Source organism: Mchenga conophoros, linkage group LG17, assembly GCF_057382185.1.
Source record: "Mchenga conophoros isolate Kocher_MC1m ecotype Shallow Benthic linkage group LG17, M_conophoros_male_GT1.1, whole genome shotgun sequence".
Classification (NCBI taxonomy): domain Eukaryota; kingdom Metazoa; phylum Chordata; class Actinopteri; order Cichliformes; family Cichlidae; genus Mchenga; species Mchenga conophoros.
In genome coordinates this window covers 12744358-12762312 of record NC_140542.1, presented here as the reverse complement: position 1 = coordinate 12762312, position 17955 = coordinate 12744358, and the positions used below count along the sequence as shown (strand labels likewise).

Here is a 17955-nt window from a genome sequence, read left to right as displayed (position 1 = left end):
CGGCGATAATTTAAGATTGGCCAGTGTTGTAGAAATGCAGAAATTACAGAAAAACTGCTTGAATGATACAATTTCCCTTTCAGACTGAGACGCAGAGACTCTCCCAGTGGTGGTGTAAGAGGATTAGATGTGTTGGTTGTGTGCTGCGACTTCACAGGGTTGGTTGCCAAGGATGTGCTCTTCACACCAGATTATCGGTATGGCACTGCCCACCCACGCTAGGGCTTTTTGATGTGGAAGTGTCTGAAACCCTTCCAGCACTGGTTCGCCTCTGTTTTTATCTCATTGCAGGAGAGCACTAAAGGGAACATTATCATTTCTACTGGTGCAATGATAAAGAAATCATTAGAAATGCATGCATACTTGTAATGCGGGTAAGACGGCAAGATAGGGCTTGGCAGAGTGAGGGAGAACCAGAAAAGCAGCAGTGTGGGAAAGAGAGGCAGCAGAACTGAACGTGCTAAACACATGGAGGCAGAATGGAAGGAAAGGAAATGTGCAAAGGAAAGAGCAATGGAAGAAGATGAAAAACTGAAAGCAGTGTGTGGCGGGAAAGACACGAAAGAGGACAAAGAAAGCAAGAAATGACTGAAAAAGCTCTGAAACAAGCTAAAAGGACCAAAAGCCAGATGTCAGATTCCATTAAGCATCGGCTGAGCAGCAGCTGCAGATACGAGTTGTCCTGAATCAGATAGCTACCGTATCTCCCTCGATTTCAAGACTTCATTAAACATCTCCACTTCCACTCATCTCTAAGTGAGCTGTGATTAGTGTTGGCTAGCTCACTAATTTACATCCATTTACTGTGACCTCTGCGGCACAGTTCAACTGTGAGAATTTTTTTCCAGTTCCCTGGTCAAACCTCAAAGTCACCGTTATTTTCAGCAGCACACGGGGTCACACTGAAAGCAATCTCTTCTTCACCCCTCATGGTAATTTCTTCCATAATAACCTGGGACAAAAAAAAAATTAAAACGCTGCTGCTTCTATCCATCACTCTGCAATACAGCTGGGACAGCTAAGATATGCAAACAGTGGGACAAATAGAAAGAAAATTATGGACACATTTATTTTTCGTGTAGATAAACATGCTGATTTTGATCACATGCTCAGATTTGTCTCTGTTCCAAACCTCTATTAATTTCAGCTTCCAAAGCTGGAAACAGAGGATATTACTTTAAAGACGCTGACACAAATTTGCTTCAAAACATGACTGAATCATTTCTCAAAACAGATGCAGATTCATTTTCTCTTTTAATCAGTGGATTGATTAATAGAGTCTGAGGATATTAAATCACTATCTTATTTCCTCAGGTATAAATAGGAAGCTAATGGTTGGGAGGGAAGTTTTGACAGACAAGACACCTAATTCTGCATTCCGGCGAAGTTGGCAGCACCGATTTTTCACATTTTCTTAATTAATCTGTGGCAGAAAAATTAAAACCATAAGAACATGATTACCTTTCAAACTTCTCAGCACTTGTTCTGCTGTTGGGTCTCCAAACAGCATGTGCCGAAATCAGCCCAAAGGACTGTGACAATAACATTAAAACAAAACAAGCTTAGTGCAGTTGATTCTTTTCAAACTAAATGATTAAACAGGGTTTATATGGTATTTGTGTCACCCACATAGCACACACTGGGTCTATCGGGGCAATTTGGGGCTCAGCACTTTGCACAGCGACACTTCAGAATGAAGAACGGAGAAGCCTGGGATCAAACCAATGACCTCTTTGAAATGTATTTTTGTCTTACAGCTATATGGCACACTATAGCCATAAGTTATACGGTGACGTTTAACCAAAATACACTTTATTCTGTTACTTGTGTCTGTTACTCTCTGTCATAGACATTACTCTGGTGTAGTTTTGCTACAAAGTTCTGATATATGAAAAGGACACCGAGGGAACAGTTTACCCTGCCGTTACCGTTACCGGGGCCCCGCCCTGGAGCCAGGCCCGGGGAGGGTGCCCGAGGGCGAGCGTCTGGTGGCCGGGCCTTAGTCCATGGGGCCCGGCCGGGCACAGCCCGAAGAGGAGACATGGGCCCATCCTCCCGCAGGCCCACCACCCGCAGGAGGCGCCATAGGGGTCGGGTGCATTGTGTGCCGGGTGGCGGCCAGGAGCGGAGGCCCTGGAGGACTGACCCCCGGCTGCCAAGACTGGCAATAGGGACATGGAATGTCACCTCTCTGGTGGGGAAGGAGCCTGAGTTAGTGCGTGAGGTTGAGAGGTACCGGCTAGATATAGTCGGGCTCACCTCTACACATGGCTTAGGCTCTGGAACCAGTCTCCTGGAGAGGGGCTGGACTCTGTCTCAGTCTGGAGTTGCCCCTGGTGAGAGGCGGCGGGCTGGGGTGGGCATCCTAATATCCCCTCGGCTTGCTGCCGGTACGTTGGGGTTTTTCCCGGTGGACGAGAGGGTTTGTTCCCTGCGCCTTAGGGTCGGGGAACGGGTCCTGACTGTCATCTGCGCTTATGCGCCGAGTGGCAGTTCAGAGTACCCAGCCTTCTTAGAGTCCCTGGGGGGTGCTGGAGGGTGCTCCACCTGGAGACTCTGTTGTCCTGCTGGGAGACTTCAATGCTCACGTGGGTAACGATAGCGAGACCTGGAGGGGCGTGATTGGGAGGAACGGCCTCCCTGATCTGAACCCGAGCGGTGCTCTGTTATTGGAACCCTGTGCTAATCACAGTTTGGCCATAACGAACACCCTGTTCGAACATAAGAATGTCCATAAGTGCACGTGGCACCAGGACGCTCTAGGCCGTAGGTCGATGATCGATTTTGTAATCGTATCAGCAGATCTGCGACCATATGTTCTGGACACTCGGGTAAAGAGAGGGGCTGAGCTGTCAACTGATCACCACCTGGTGGTGAGTTGGATCAGGTGGCGGGGGAAGACGCTGGACAGACCTGGTGCACCTAAACGCGTAGTGAGGGTGTGCTGGGAACGTCTAGCAGAGGCCCCAGTCCGCGAGATCTTCAACGCACACCTCCGGCAGAGCTTCAACAGCATTCCGAGGGAGACTGGGGACATTGAGTCCAAATGGACTATGTTCAGCGTCGCCATTGCCGAAGCTGCTGCATTGAGCTGCGGCCGCAAGGTGGTTGGTGCCTGCCGTGGTGGTAATCCCCGAACCAAATGGTGGACACCAGAGGTGAAGGGAGCCACCAGGCTGAAGAAGGAGTCCTATCGGGCTTGGTTAGCCTGTGGGACTCCGGAGGCAGCCGACAGGTATCGACAGGCCAAGCGGAATGCGGCTCGGGCAGTGGCTGAAGCAAAAACTCGGGTGTGGGAGGAGTTCGGAGAGGCCATGGAAAAAGACTTTCGAACTGCCTCGAAGAGATTCTGGCAAACCGTCAGACGTCTCAGGAGGGGAAAGCGGTGCTCTACCTGCACTGTGTATAGTGCTGGCGGAGCGCTGCTGACGTCGACTGAGAAAATTGTCAGGCGGTGGAAGGAATACTTCGAGGACCTCCTTAATCCCACTGACACGTATTCCGAGGAGGAAGCAGAGTCTGGGGATGAGGGGAATGACCCGCCAATTTCCGGGGGCGAGGTCACTGAGGCAGTTAAACAACTCCTTGGTGGCAGAGCCCCTGGTGTTGATGAGGTCCGCCCCGAGTTCCTGAAGGCTCTGGACGTTGTAGGGCTGTCCTGGTTGACACGCCTCTGCAATGTTGCGTGGAGATCAGGGGCAGTACCTGTGGACTGGCAGACCGGGGTGGTGGTCCCCATCTTTAAGAAAGGGGACCGGAGGGTGTGTTCCAACTACAGGGGGATCACACTCCTCAGCCTCCCTGGGAAAGTCTTTGCCAGGGTGCTGGAAAGGAGAGTTCGTCCGTTAGTCGAACCTCGGATACAGGAGGAACAATGCGGTTTTCGTCCTGGTCGCGGAACACTGGACCAGCTCTTTATCCTCTCCAGGATACTTGAGGGTTCATGGGAGTTTGCCCAACCAGTCTACATGTGTTTTGTGGACTTGGAGAAGGCATTCGACCGTGTCCCTCGGGGTGTCCTGTGGGAGGTGTTGCGGGAGTATGGGGTGTCTGGCCCATTGCTACGGGCCATTCGATCCCTATACAACCGTTGCAAGAGCTTGGTTCGCATTGCCGGCAATAAGTCGGACTCGTTCCTGGTGGGTGATGGGCTCCGCCAGGGCTGCCCTTTGTCTCCGGTTCTGTTCATAATTTTTATGGACAGGATTTCTAGGCGCAGCCAAGTGGCGGAGGGCTTTCGCTTTGGTGGCCTCAGAATCTCATCTCTGATCTTTGCAGATGATGTGGTTCTGTTGGCTTCATCGGGTGAGGGCCTCCAGCTCGCACTGGAACGGTTCGCAGCCGAGTGTGAAGCAGCGGGAATGAGGATCAGCACCTCCAAATCTGAGGCCATGGTTCTCAGCCGGAAAAGGGTGGAGTGCCACTCCGGGTCGGGGATGAGTTCCTGCCCCAAGTGGAGGAGTTCAAGTATCTCGGGGTCTTGTTCGCGAGTGATGGGAGAAGGGAGCCGGAGATCGACAGACGGATTGGGGCTGCAGCTGCAGTAATGCGGACGCTGCACCGGTCCGTCGTGGTGAAGAGGGAGCTGAGTGTAAAAGCGAAGCTCTCAATTTACCGGTCGATCTACGTCCCTACCCTCACCTATGGCCACGAGCTGTGGGTAGTGACCGAAAGAACGAGATCGCGGATACAAGCGGCAGAAATGAGCTGGCCTGGGAACGCCTTGGTATTCCCCCGGATAAGCTGGAGGAGGTGGCTGGGGAGAGGGAGGTCTGGGCCTCTTTGCTTAGGCTGCTGCCCCCGCGACCCGGCCCCGGACAAAGCGGATGAAGATGGATGGATGGATGGATGGATGGATGGATGGTTCTGATATATGCCTGATGTTGATGCTTAAAGTTGCTCAAAAAGATGCTTGAAACTATGAAAAAGTGGGACTTTAAGTGGAAGAAAATTTGTTTACAGTTTTTCAACAATGAAAACATAATGTGGTTAGCTCCTGTACTTACAAAATAAAAGCTCAGAAAATGCTGCAAAAATGATGCAAATCATCATTATCATTAATTCCTACTAATTTCATTTACTGAAGTGGAAAAATTCAACCTAACATCCTGCACTTAGAGGCCCTTTTTTGTAACATGGACAATTGCTGCAGTCAAAAGGTGAAAATTCACATGACCTTATTAAATACACGAATAGTACCTACAAAAAACCCCCAATTGATTCTGAAGGGGTCAGCTGACCGATTCTTCATGGAATGAAGTACAATTGCCAAGTACAATGGCACGTGTCTTTGTCTGACTGACAAAACAAGTTCACAAAAGTTGGTTTGCCTTTGCTGCATAACAAAGAGCACATTGTCTCGAGGGCAAATGTCTCAAAGACGGTGAACACATAACGCTGATGTCTGTCTATCCCATTTTATCCGTTAAAAAAAGCTGTTTATCGTACATACAGCAATTGAGCCTGTTTCAGTATTTTTTCTCACATTTCAAGTCCTTAGATAATTTTTATAATTTATGCGTATATACACTGGAGTCTTGGCAAAACTAAAAGTCCTTATGTTTTTTTCTGGCTTTGTTTATCAAAGTTGTGGGTGGCTGATTTGTTATTGTATAACAGCACTATGCGCTCGTGTCTGACAGCTCTAAAAATCAGAAGGGACTCCCTGTTTGAGACATTAGAACCATAAACAAGAACTACAGCTGTCTTAAAGATGACTAAGTAGGTTACTTTGTCATCCAGCAGCATTTACTTTCAACACAACCCCTGAAAAAACCCCTAACACTGTCATTTTCATTTATTGGTGTGAAACTGAAGCGAAGACGCCAGGGACGACTATTAGTTTTGATAAGTAAACCAACTGTAGAACTCTAAATTACACAAAATACACAGAGCTAAAGACGTGCATGTGCAAGCACATCTTCAGCCAGATGATCTCCTTGTTCCTCTCTTCCTCTGTGTCTTCATCCATAATTGGGACTATCTGAGCAGAACCATGTAGCCTTTTCTTTTCTACTGTTTGACCTTTATTACTAGAGTTAGCTGCCTTTCCTTATTAATAGTGCTTAGAAGCAGTTTCAGAAAAGTTTATGCTTATACATCAGAGAGACCGATTTGACTGGACCAGTGGGAGAGAACGCACGAGGGCTTAATAGTTTTTCTTGGCCACAAACAGCACAAATCACTTCTGTTGGCAAACTATCAGTCATTATGAATGCTCAGGAGATTCACATAAGCACACTGATGAAAGAGATTGTGTTGTGTGTTGTGTACATGTTGAAATTCTGAAATTGAAATAAGAAGAGAAATGATCGTTAGTATAGTTACGTTTTAAAGTGAGGAAACATCTGTCAAAAAGTAAAAATCCATCTAATTCTGGCTTTAAAAAAAGTCATTTGTCTCCCATCTTGGTGAATAAAATTCTTGAATTTTAATCAGTCTTATAGGACTAATTAGCCGATATGTGCGTCTGTGCATTGCATCTATACAGTTGATGGTTGTAGCTTGCTAATTAACCTCATAAGCATTAGCTAATAACTTAGCGCTCTACCCTTTTACTCAAATATGGTCACGTGTAACTTTAACTCCCACATTAACGGCTAAAACCACTCCCTTTGACGCAGAGTTTAAAGCTAGTGATGGGTGACAAAAAGTGGTCACCTCCAAGTAGGTCAGTAGTAGCTTCATAGGCATGAAGTAAACTTCTTAACTATGTTGGCTACATTGGGGCTTTTTCAAGCACTTGAAAATTCCCAGGCAACAAATGTGCCTGATGTGACTAATACTAAAAGTCCTCCATGAAGGACGTAACTGTGTTGAAGACTGTATTTGTAGGTTACATCAGTGCTATTATGTGCAGCCACTATCCAAACTAGCAGACAAACTAGCCCCTCCTGGATAAGCTTGAGCTGATAAATTAGGAGCGCGTTCTCCTAAATATGGTAACCTCTGGCTACAAAAGACAAAAAACAAGAGCTATAATCCAAGTTTGAAGGCAACAAAACGGGAGTTCACAACACAGTTGGCGTTCATCTTCTATAGTAACACATAAAGTTAGAGCTACTGTTCTCACTAAAGTCTCGGTGATATATCAGGAAATATGAGCAATCTGCTGATCTGCATTCATAATGGCTGACAAATGAAAATTTAAAAAGTAAACAAGAGACGGGAGAAATGGCCTTCAACCATGTTAAGAGTGTTAAAGTTGCACCGTTTGTCCAACAGAGGGCACTCTGAAATTTCCCCGTTGGTAACACAAATGGCAAAAAACAAAAACCAGCTAATCTGAGCAGCCAGTTAATCCAGTACGGTAATAAAGTCAGATCATTTTAAACTGCGCCGTCATGTGATTTTAGCAAGAACTCACAAATGAATACACATAACAAATGTTAGGGGGATCTGTTTACGGAGCTTCTGATACAGACTTGTATGGAAGGACTTGTTAAAAACGTTGTCATTGTCCGAGCATTAGATAAATGTGGATAGCACCACATTTGGGAAGATGACGCGCCCCTCCCTGAGTGTGGGCTGAAAACAAATGGCCATCCATCCTTGTAGGTGCTTCACTGGCAGATACGGCTGTGGATGTATATGAATGGTTGCTTTGTAATTTAAACCTACATTATGTCCAATATATGTAATATGTCTCTATGTCGAGCCTGATTTAGAGCACGAGCCAAAACAAGTAAAGAAGTAATGGAGATATTTTTTTATTCTTCAGTGTTGCTTAAGTTTTGACCTCATAAAGTTGAGAAGTTAGGCCTTATAAATGATATAAATTGATCCGTAAGGCCAGCAATGTTGTGGGGATGGAGCTGGACTCCCTCAAGGTGGTGTCGGAGAGGCGGATGCTGTCCAAGATAAAGACAATGTTGGATAACACCTCCCACCCACTCCATGACATGTTGGTCAGTCACAGGAGCTCGTTCAGTGAGAGACTGAGATTACCGAAAAGCACCACTGAACGACACAGGAAATCATTCCTGCCTGTGGCCATCTCCCTGTACAACGCATCCACTTAACACACTGTTTGCTGCTACAACTACACATGTTTCTTTTCCAAATATTTATTTATGAGTGACTTATGTATGTATGTATGTATATATATGTATATATTGTACTATTCTTAGTTAGCGTATTGTCTGTCTTGTCTTAATGTTGGTTTAAAATGGAGCACTGTAACAAAAAATAATTTCCCCCAGGGATCAATAAAGTATTCTGATTCTGATTCTGATTCTGATAAATGATTCAATATTAGATTATTTTTCTGTCAATTATTTGATCGATAGCTGAGGTAGTTATTTAAGCATTGCAGAGATGGATGGTAGAAACAGCAGAGTGCAGCCAGAAGCCTATAAGGAAATAAACTGAGGTGAAACTAATTTAGATGCTGTGTGGAAGCAAACTGCTACAGCATCTCAGACAAGTTACGATCACTTGGGAAACCTTGCTAAATGGCAAAAGAACCAAGGTCAGACACAAATGCCTGGAACGCACTCGTTTGAAACATTTCATGAGGTGAAAATCGTTACTTCATGTTCCAAAGCAGTTTTGATACATTTAAAAAAAATACACACACTAGTTCCTCTGCCCGTGGGCAGCTACCTTTGGCCTTATTAGTGTGTAATTGATCGCACCTATGTATGGGCATGCTCAGTCTGAATGTGTGATTTGTCAGTTGTGGCAGCAGTTTGTTTGTTCATCTCCATCTTAAGATGAGAACAGTAAAGTTCAGTGTGGCCGGGCAGTTTAAGCAGGACCTCCGCCTCCCTCTCTAGAAGCTTTGAGACATCAGAATTTAACTCTCTGGGATGCTTCTGGGTCAGCAGTGTGAGTGAAGAATCCACAAGGGAAAGCGTGCTGAGCTATGAAATGGCACTTTCTAATCTTAATCTTAAGGCCTTCTGTGTATGTGTGTTGATCCAGCTCGCAAACCCAAAGCCATTTCTGTCACTGTTCTCCTCCCCCACTACAGCCACTCAAACTGGATGACTGATGTCTCATGCTGGATGTGCTTTGCACTTTTTTCCTCTCCAAGACCACAGGCATGTGTTGATCTCCTTAATTTGTCAGTGACCCGTGAGTCATTCCACTGATTATCCTTTCCACCCAAGGGAATTCAGAAATTACTGTTAATACAAAATGAAAAGAGGCCTATTATTCTTTTGCCTCATTTTCAGTCACTATTATAGTGATGGATGCTCATATCAAACATGGCCAAAGTTTCAGATCACGTGTAATCCCTGTGAGCCAAAAGCTCAGGGTTCAGATTGCTCTAAATATTCTCTTTCAGGCGCTCAGCACCAGCTGTCAGAACAATGTTGGTTTAAAGGTGGGTGGAACGAGTGTAAACAGCTTGTTTCAGACAGTAGGTGAACTAAGGGACTTCACCAAGTCCTAGTCTAATGCAAAGAAGGATTATTCTGAGCTGTCAATCCTGAATAGCTACTTCAGCAAAGTCGGATGGAAAGCAGAATAACAAGTCCCAATTAGAGATGAATTTTGGCAACAAGCTTGAAGGTACTCTAGCATTCTTGTGCACAGCAGAAACAGTAACTGATATAGCATGGGCGGATAGACCGAGGGTGTGGTTGTTGCAACCTACAGGTGAAAGAAATGTGCTCTTAAACTGAGGTCTGTGGGTTAGTGTTGTGTATTGATTTAAAATCAATCACCAGTGTACCAATACACTGTTCATGATTCATTAGCTTACACCAGACTGTTGCTCTATTTCTATTGTTATTTTCATCTATATTTTAAAAGTGAATAAATATATGAGCGATCAAACTGACCATAGCTACAGTGTTTTCTCTGTGCTCATCTTCTCTTACATTCTGCAAGCTTACCCATAAGACTATAGCCGAAAAGAGGCCACATGAAGTTTGGAGGTTCGTAACAATTTACTCTGCAGAAATTTAGCAACTTCACTATGGTGAGGATTGTAGTGAGCAGTGTGAAAGTACTGGAGTGATGTGAAATGTAATTTAAATGTATAAAAAAGCATATTTTTATTCCTGTGCAAGCAGATTTCATGGGAGACATAATGTCACTGGATGACACTCACCTGTGCCACAGCCACTTGTGTCTGCTGCTGTTGCTGCTGGAGCTGTTGCTGGAGCAGTTGGATCTGGTGGTGCACAGACAACGGGGTGCTGGGTGGCAGTATGCCTGATGCTGGGAGCAGCATCTTGGGGCTGGACACCAGCAGGGAAGCCTCCTCTGAAGGCTGCTACCAGAGGGAAAAGGGGGAAATGAGGTCAGCATGATGAGGCTTCAAACAGAAAATCCTGCAAACTTGTTATTATGAGCACATTTACGGGTGGAAGAGCCTTCAAATGAATCACCGTGGACCAAAAATACAAAAATAAATGATACATAAGTCCATGCATCCGTCTATCCATCCATCTCAGCCCCTCCTGGATGGCATTTTTTCCAAAAATCAAAGTACGTTTGTTCTAATATAACAAGAAATTGGTTGTAAAAGTTGAAAATAGTTCAAGTTAACAATTAATTTGTCATGGTTTCTGACAGAATATCTAGATACAAGTCCTGAAACATATTTCCAGCAACCGTCAGTGTACTAATGGCACATTGTGCTACCTAATGCAAGTGTATCATATATCATCCAAAGTGTCAAAAAAGGGAAGATGTCATACATCTTCGCCTTGCTCATGCGGGCACTATTTAACAAAGCTGCTAGTTGACAGTCTGCAAGGTCCCTGTTGGACACGCTGTCTGTTCCAGTAGTCAGTCTGTGGTGTTTTGTGAAGGGAGCAGTACGTAAGTACATTATTTATTTACACCGCCTTTCAAAATACAAATGAAATATCAGTCTAAGAAGACAGTTTTAAATCTGTTATTTACAGCAGTTTTGTGCATGGCGCTGCCTTCACGTCTTATTACTACGGTTAGCTGTTGGAGTGATCTACAGCTTTTGAGGATTGGACATTAAATTGTTATTGCACTAAAGAACAAGAGCGTTGTAGTGACATGCAAACTACGTCTAGAACAGAAACAATTGCTAACACAACTTTAGCTCTCACTGCTGTCTACTGTTTCACTCACTCACTGAGAGGACAGACGCACGCTCCACTTGACTGTCGCGTCTCTCACCCTCTCTGTTTTTCCACATAATGATATTATCTTGTATCCTCGCATGTGATTGGCCACAATGTGGAGGGATTGGAGCATAGCTGAGCCACTGTGTGAGAGCTGAGCAGCGAAAGGAAATTAAGTGAGGAGCCGGCTCGCGCTCATTACATTGTGTATCATGGATACTGTTGACTCCAAATCTCCCGACCACTATGTCGATCTGAGACAGCGAGATGGAGACAGTGAGACCAAGACAAGACCGAGACCAAAGTCTGTCAAGACCAAGACCACGTAAAAGTGGTCTCTTGAGACATCCAACTCTAACTTGCAGCACTATAACTTCCATTTTCACCTATCCATGTTTCTACAGTAGTGAGTAACGTCCCCAACACTGCTAATAAGTAGTACAGGACATATAAAATGACCCAGATATTTAAGAAATACATAATTTGATAAAACATAATATTTCACGTAAAAAAAGTAAAATGAATATCAGAGCTTGTGTTTTGCTTCACATGTTGCAGGTGTATCTGTTAAAATTGCACACTCATGCTCGTTTTAACCATGTACTACTTCAAACACTTTTTCTAACTTGCTCATAAGAAGCCGATGATGCAAATCAAAAGTAAAAAAAAGAGAAAGAAAAGAAAAGGCTTTGCTAATGAATAAATAAATACAATCAGGACAAGCAATAGCGTCAATAAAATGCCTTGGAGAACAAGCCGTCATCAAAACAACAATCTGAATTTAAAATGTAGAGTTGCTGATTAGTTGCACCAGTGTGGAATGAGTGGTGCTGCCCTGGAATGCAGATCAGTAGCACTGAAATGCTCCACTCCAACAATAATGAGCTTTGGGAATCAGCTCTCCTTCATCTAACGCCATGAAGCATCGTATTATAGTTTCAAGGCTTTAGTTACCGGTCACACTTCGTGGCCTTTCCGTCATTCAACTAGTCAAAATATATATATTTCTGTAATACAATGGCCAAATAAAATATCTCATAATCCATGCTAATGATGACATCCAAGCAGACACAACATGGAAATACATTTAAAACACGTGCTGTTCCAAAAAATACACAGCCATATTCTCTTCTCCGTCATCAGATAGGAAGATAAATGCAGGTATTAAATCCCCTCTTGAAGCGGTCCTTAAAAACAGACTATTACACGTTGGTATAGAGGAATAAAAAAAAAAAGCACTCTCAGACATACACGGAGACCTTGAGATTATAGCGTACATGTTTTCCTCCAAAGGCATTTACCACACAGACTGATACAGGCTGAAGGCCATGTAGTGCCCCAAAGGTAAAACATTAAGTGCGCTTTGCTGTGATGGACCAGTCATGGCAGTAGTGAGAGGAGTCTAACAGCGAGCTGACATAAATTCGGAAACCTCGGGGCCTAATAAATGAAGCCAAGTGCCAAAAACTGCAGTTCCTTAAGGGTCACTGGAGGCTGGCTTCAAAAGCGAGTCAAATTGATTATTTTAAAACCCCTAAATGCTGTCGCGACTAAGTTAGGCTGCTTTGACTGATCTGTGTAACAGCACACGCTGTGTAGATGGCCTCTTTTAATTGAAGTTACTGAACTCCACCTGTCTTGAAAGTTACTGTTTCACTGAGTTTGTGTAGTTGGAGGAATTTTAAATGGGTGGATATATATTGTGGCTTGAAAGCCTGCAATCTAGTTTTAGTGACCGGAAAGTTTGTATTTATCAATAAGCCTCTCATCACTGTGTCATCTGTGGCTACAACTTAGCAATCAAACTTTCATGCCGATAAAGCAAGAATGAGCTGGTGGTGGCCATCACACCAAAGTGGATGCTTTAAAATGTGAAAACACTGGGTGGTATCACTTCCACTGCCACCTCTCTTACCTCCTGATGTGGACATTGTCGCCCTTAAAAACGGAGCAGTTCGCACAACTAGTGTATCGTAGCAGCAACACCACAGACCACCTTGTGCATACACCTGTGATGCTACCAGTTTCTGACAAAACTGCGATATTTATGTGTAACAGTGTTGGTCAGCCAGCCAGATATATGTGGATATCAAAAGCTTTTGAATAGAGCTGCTGTGTATTCGAGGGCAAAGTGTTTCATAATGAATCAAATGCTATTGGACGGTTGGGGCGACTGGCGATCAGAAACCTGATGAAATTGAACCTTAACCTGCCTTAAGGAATCTACGCCAAAATACTTCACAGTCTGTCTCTCATGCCTTCTGGTGACACCAAGAGCAGACGCACTCTGCATGAGAGGAAAATGTGACTGATGGCCTGCCTGACACGGACCTTTTATGTTAACGAGAGGAAATTATCCAGGTTGACAGGTTGTTTGGCGCCATCATGATTTGAATAATAAGACAGAAGTCTCCAGAATGAGTGAGAGTGTGTGTGTGTGTATAAATGTGAGATAAGAGAGAATTTGTTGGCGATGACTTCTCAGTAACAAGCAGGATCCCGATAAACGTGTTTTCTCGAAAGTGCCTCTTTTTAACACACACTTCCTTCACCTTTATTCCATTGGAGTTACTCCGAGATACGTAAAACAACTGCTCAGCTGCTAAGTAAAGGACGGTAAGCAGGATTATTGCGGTAGCTTTGAAGCTGGGTTGTCAGACAGAGAAGGTTTAGCAAGTGGAAGCGTGAATAAGATAATTCAGCACTTAAAGCAACACAGAGGAAAGAGGATGGCATGTTTGGCTCACGAGTACTGTGGACACAGGAACTATTCCCAATTATAGAGAAACAGAAGGAGAAGACAGACATAAATAGACTGTCAGCTGGCGCAGAAGAAGACATAACACAGATGGAAAGAAATCCCATTCCAAAAGTACACTGATTTAGTCATCTGCAACATTTTCCCATCTGATAAATGGTAAATGGCCTGTATTTGTATAGCGCTTTTCTAGTCCCTAAGGACCCCAAAGCGCTTTACACAACCTGTCATCCACCCATTCACACACACATTCACACACTGGTGATGGCAAGCTACAATGTAGCCACAGCCACCCTGGGGCGCACTGACAGAGGCGAGGCTGCCGGACACTGGCGCCACCGGGCCCTCCGACCACCACCAGTAGGCAACGGGTGAAGTGTCTTGCCCAAGGACACAACGACCGAGACTGTCCAAGCCGAAGCTCGAACCGGCAACCTTCCGATTACAAGGCGAACCCCCAACTCTTGAGCTACGATCGCCCCATAAACTGTTTACTACCAGTGATGTTTCCCATCACTTATAACAATGATTGTCTATGCCATAACTGCATATTAGAAAAGCCATTATACTGCTTTTGCAAAATCCATTGTCAACATCCAAAGAATGTGTCACGGAGGACTGGAGCTGTTCTAGCACCTAATAAGCAGTTTTGAGGAAGCACATAGGAAATTTCAGCCTCTTTGGGATGTGGGTAGTTCAAGAGTTGTCATTTTCCCCCTCATATAACATCAATGGTGAACAAAAGAGCTAAGGCAGGCAAAATATATGGTACCATACTAGACGCAAACAGCAGCTTACTATGCATCAAACAAAGGATTCCAGGCCTGGAATCCTTTGTTTGATGCATAGTAAGCTGCTGTCCCTGAAACACATGACACATCACACTTCCTCTGAGCCAAATCCTGTAACTCCAAAAATGCCACTGCATAGAGGGCCCACACAGCTGTGTGAATGCTGGATGCCAACATATTCCCATAAACTGCACAATGCCTGGAGTGACTCCTAAAAAACTGGTGACTGAGCTAGCGAGGGTTGATGCATATGAAAAGCTGTCAAGGATGTTAAATGGGGCAGGCAAATGTGGGCGTAGAAGGCACTCAGTTGTGAACATTTGTAATCTTTGTGTTAATGGGTACAAGAAGTCCATTCATTAAAAAAAAGAAGCCAAACTGGTGATGAGATCAGTCTCTTTTTTTTTTAAAGTAACTTTTGAATTTCCATATGAGACGCAACAATGGGTATGTTAACTTGGATAATGGGTGGATAAATAAAAAACATCCACAATGCCGCCGACAAAAGCCGAGGACAGGCACTGAGTCAAACCCACACATGAAACGCTCACACCCCCGTATTCACAGCTAGAAGTTTGTTAAACACAATCCTGCATATTCAAACACAGACTCGGCCTCTCTGCACTGTTTACTGCCTAGAATAAGAAACAACAGTCCATGCCTGAATGCTAAACTTGTTTACCACAGAAAAAGCCAATTATGGAAGACGGAGTGAATATTCAAACTGAGAAGGGGGGCTTAAAGGGGAGGATCAGCCATATTGCTGAAATTTCTCATAACTGTTTGACCCAAAGGGAAAAGTTGCTATTATATCACACACTAACAAGTTCATAGTTGTCCCTTTATCTTTTAGCCTCTGGTTGTACTCATTGATGGACAGACAGAAAACAGGGAAGCAGAGAAAAGGGAAACAAAGCTAAAGATAGATGATGAGGGATAAAGGAAGTTTTTAATTCTCCTCCTACAGCTGTGATTACACTAGCTGCTCTCTGTCTGTCAAACAGACAGTGCCCTCCCACCCACACCCACACACGGACGCTGGCTATAAAACACTGTGCAGTCTGACAGGTTCTGGCTTCCTTCACTGCTGACAGCCTTGGCTACAGATTTACAACTTTATCAAGGGCTCTCGAGAAGAAAAAAGAAAATAAAATCTGCACAAATTACTCCACTGTGGCTCTGCCTGTAATAAAATTGCATGACATCAACCTAAACAACCTAAACCATGGTATAGCAGTATAAGGGAATATCTTAATTTGGCGGAAGTGTTTTGACGTGCTTGGGCACGTTACTATGAATAACCCCATTAACAGACTACTCCTCCACTATGTTTTACTTCTAAGGGTGACTTCATGATAATATAGTGATAGCGTGATGCCTCCTAATGTAACAAATCTGTTATTGTTCAAAGGATGTTCCAAAAGAAAAATGGTTTGGGACTAACAGAATAATAATAATAAGAAGAAGAATTTGGGGCTAAGAAAAGCTTTGGTGTGAAAAGCAAGACTAAAGAGCTGTTTATCTTAAAACAATAGTTTGATTTATTGTGTCTTGATACTTTGTTATTAATATCCTAGCCATCTTGCTATTGTTTAACCAAAGACTTGCCTAGTGTCAGGATTAGCTAAATTAGCAAAGTTTGAGAAACAAGTAGACATTTAAAAAAAATTCCCACTCATTTTGGCATTCCAGTTTTCTACAAAACAGGTGATATTTTTATAAAAAAAAGGGTGCATGTTAACTACAACCAGTACCCTAGATCAGCGGTCCCCAACCCCCGGGCCTCGGACCGGTACCGGTCCATGAGTCGTTTGGTACCGGGCCGCGAGAGTTGGGGCTCAGGTGTGAAATGTATGGTTTTCAGGGTTTTTATCGGTTTTCAGTGTTATTTTGTTATCGTTTTTATCGTTTACTCGGTTTTCCTGGGTCTTTTCACGTGTGTTATGAATAAATTTTCTTTTTTTCGGTACCGGTACTAGTTTTATTTTGTTGTATTTATCCGCGACACCTTAAAGGCCGGTCCATGAAAATATTGTCGGGAATAAACCGGTCCGTGGCGCAAAAAAGGTTGGGGACCGCTGGCCTAGATGGATCAGCAATGACTTGGTAGATTTTAAGTTAATTACTGTATATTTCTCTGAATAATTTGTTTTCTTTGTACAACTATTTGACGGGGTTACTTGAAAGAGCAATATTCTAACCCAGGGGTGTCAAATTCAGGTTTACCGAGTGCCATATTGAAATACGAGGATCACACCAAGAACCATAAACATGCTTTAATCTGTAAATATACAGTACAGTACTGTATAGACATTTGAACTGCCCTTCAAGTTTTTATATTTTGCTTCCAAGGAGCTCAAGTGGTGGAATAGCTCCCTATGCCTTTTCAGGGTTTGTTTGTTTGTTCACCCACTTAAGGACCCCAACGCACTTTACACATTCAGTCATCCACCCATCCACACACACATTCACACACTGGTGATGGCAAGCTACATGTAGCCACAGCCACCCTGGGGCGCACCTCTGACCACCACCAGTAGGCAACGGGTGAAGTGTCTTGCCCAAGGACACAACGACCGAAACTGTCCGAGCCGGGGCTCGAACCGGCAACCTTCTGATTACAAGGCGAACTCCCAAATCTTGAGCCACGAAGGTGAAAAAAGCTCCCCATGGACCCCTCTTTTCACTTGGTAAAGATTTAAGCTACTCATTCTCCCACCTCAGTCCCAGCTGAGATTGTTTGCCTTCAGCAAGAACTTTCCTTTGTCTTGGATTTTGATTTAGCTAGCCTTTTAGCTTCAGTGGGTGCTCTGCAGGTCTGCCTGTCTGTTTTGTTTGGTGTATGTAACAAGATCATGGAAATGGTCACCAAATGATGTCTCAGTGATATATCCTGTGTACTGATACAGGATGAAATAGGAGTGTACTAAATCAGAGAATATTTCAGCAGGTTTTAAAATCACATCCACAGTTTGTGGCAAGCTCACCCACATTTTCAACCCAGGATGCCACACTGATCAACACCCTGAGAAAGGAACCTCGTTGTCCCATCCTTCAGAATAGCCTTTTTATATTTCCTTTCCAATTTCCACTGAGTCCTTTCACTTCTGACACAAGCATCAGGTGGTGGTTGTTTTTTTGTTTTTTTTTGTTTTTAAATAATGCATACAGTCTGCAAGCTAGACTCAGAGCTTGTTAGTCGAACATTTCTTTGCCCTTAGTGTCATTAGAATCATTTGAGCTGCTTTTGATGATCTTTCAACACAGCCATTGTTGTTATTGTCAAATGACATTTCTTGTTTCCCTGGCTAATGGTTGCCTCATTACTTTTTAATGATGCCAGTCACAT

General features: G+C 43.9%; 1 protein-coding gene across 3 annotated transcripts in view; it reads right to left on the bottom strand.

Annotated features, from left to right (window-relative positions):
* Positions 1-17955, bottom strand: part of LOC146555141 (carboxyl-terminal PDZ ligand of neuronal nitric oxide synthase protein-like) — a 248283-nt gene that overhangs the window by 50311 nt on the left and 180017 nt on the right. For 2 of the 3 annotated variants that reach the window (XM_085250812.1, XM_085250814.1), the window contains exon 8: positions 10064-10228. In XM_085250812.1, the coding sequence (XP_085106938.1) occupies positions 10064-10228 (165 nt within the window). The remainder of the gene's footprint in view (positions 1-10063; positions 10229-17955) is intronic. The other variant, XM_085250813.1, reaches the window with a different exon arrangement.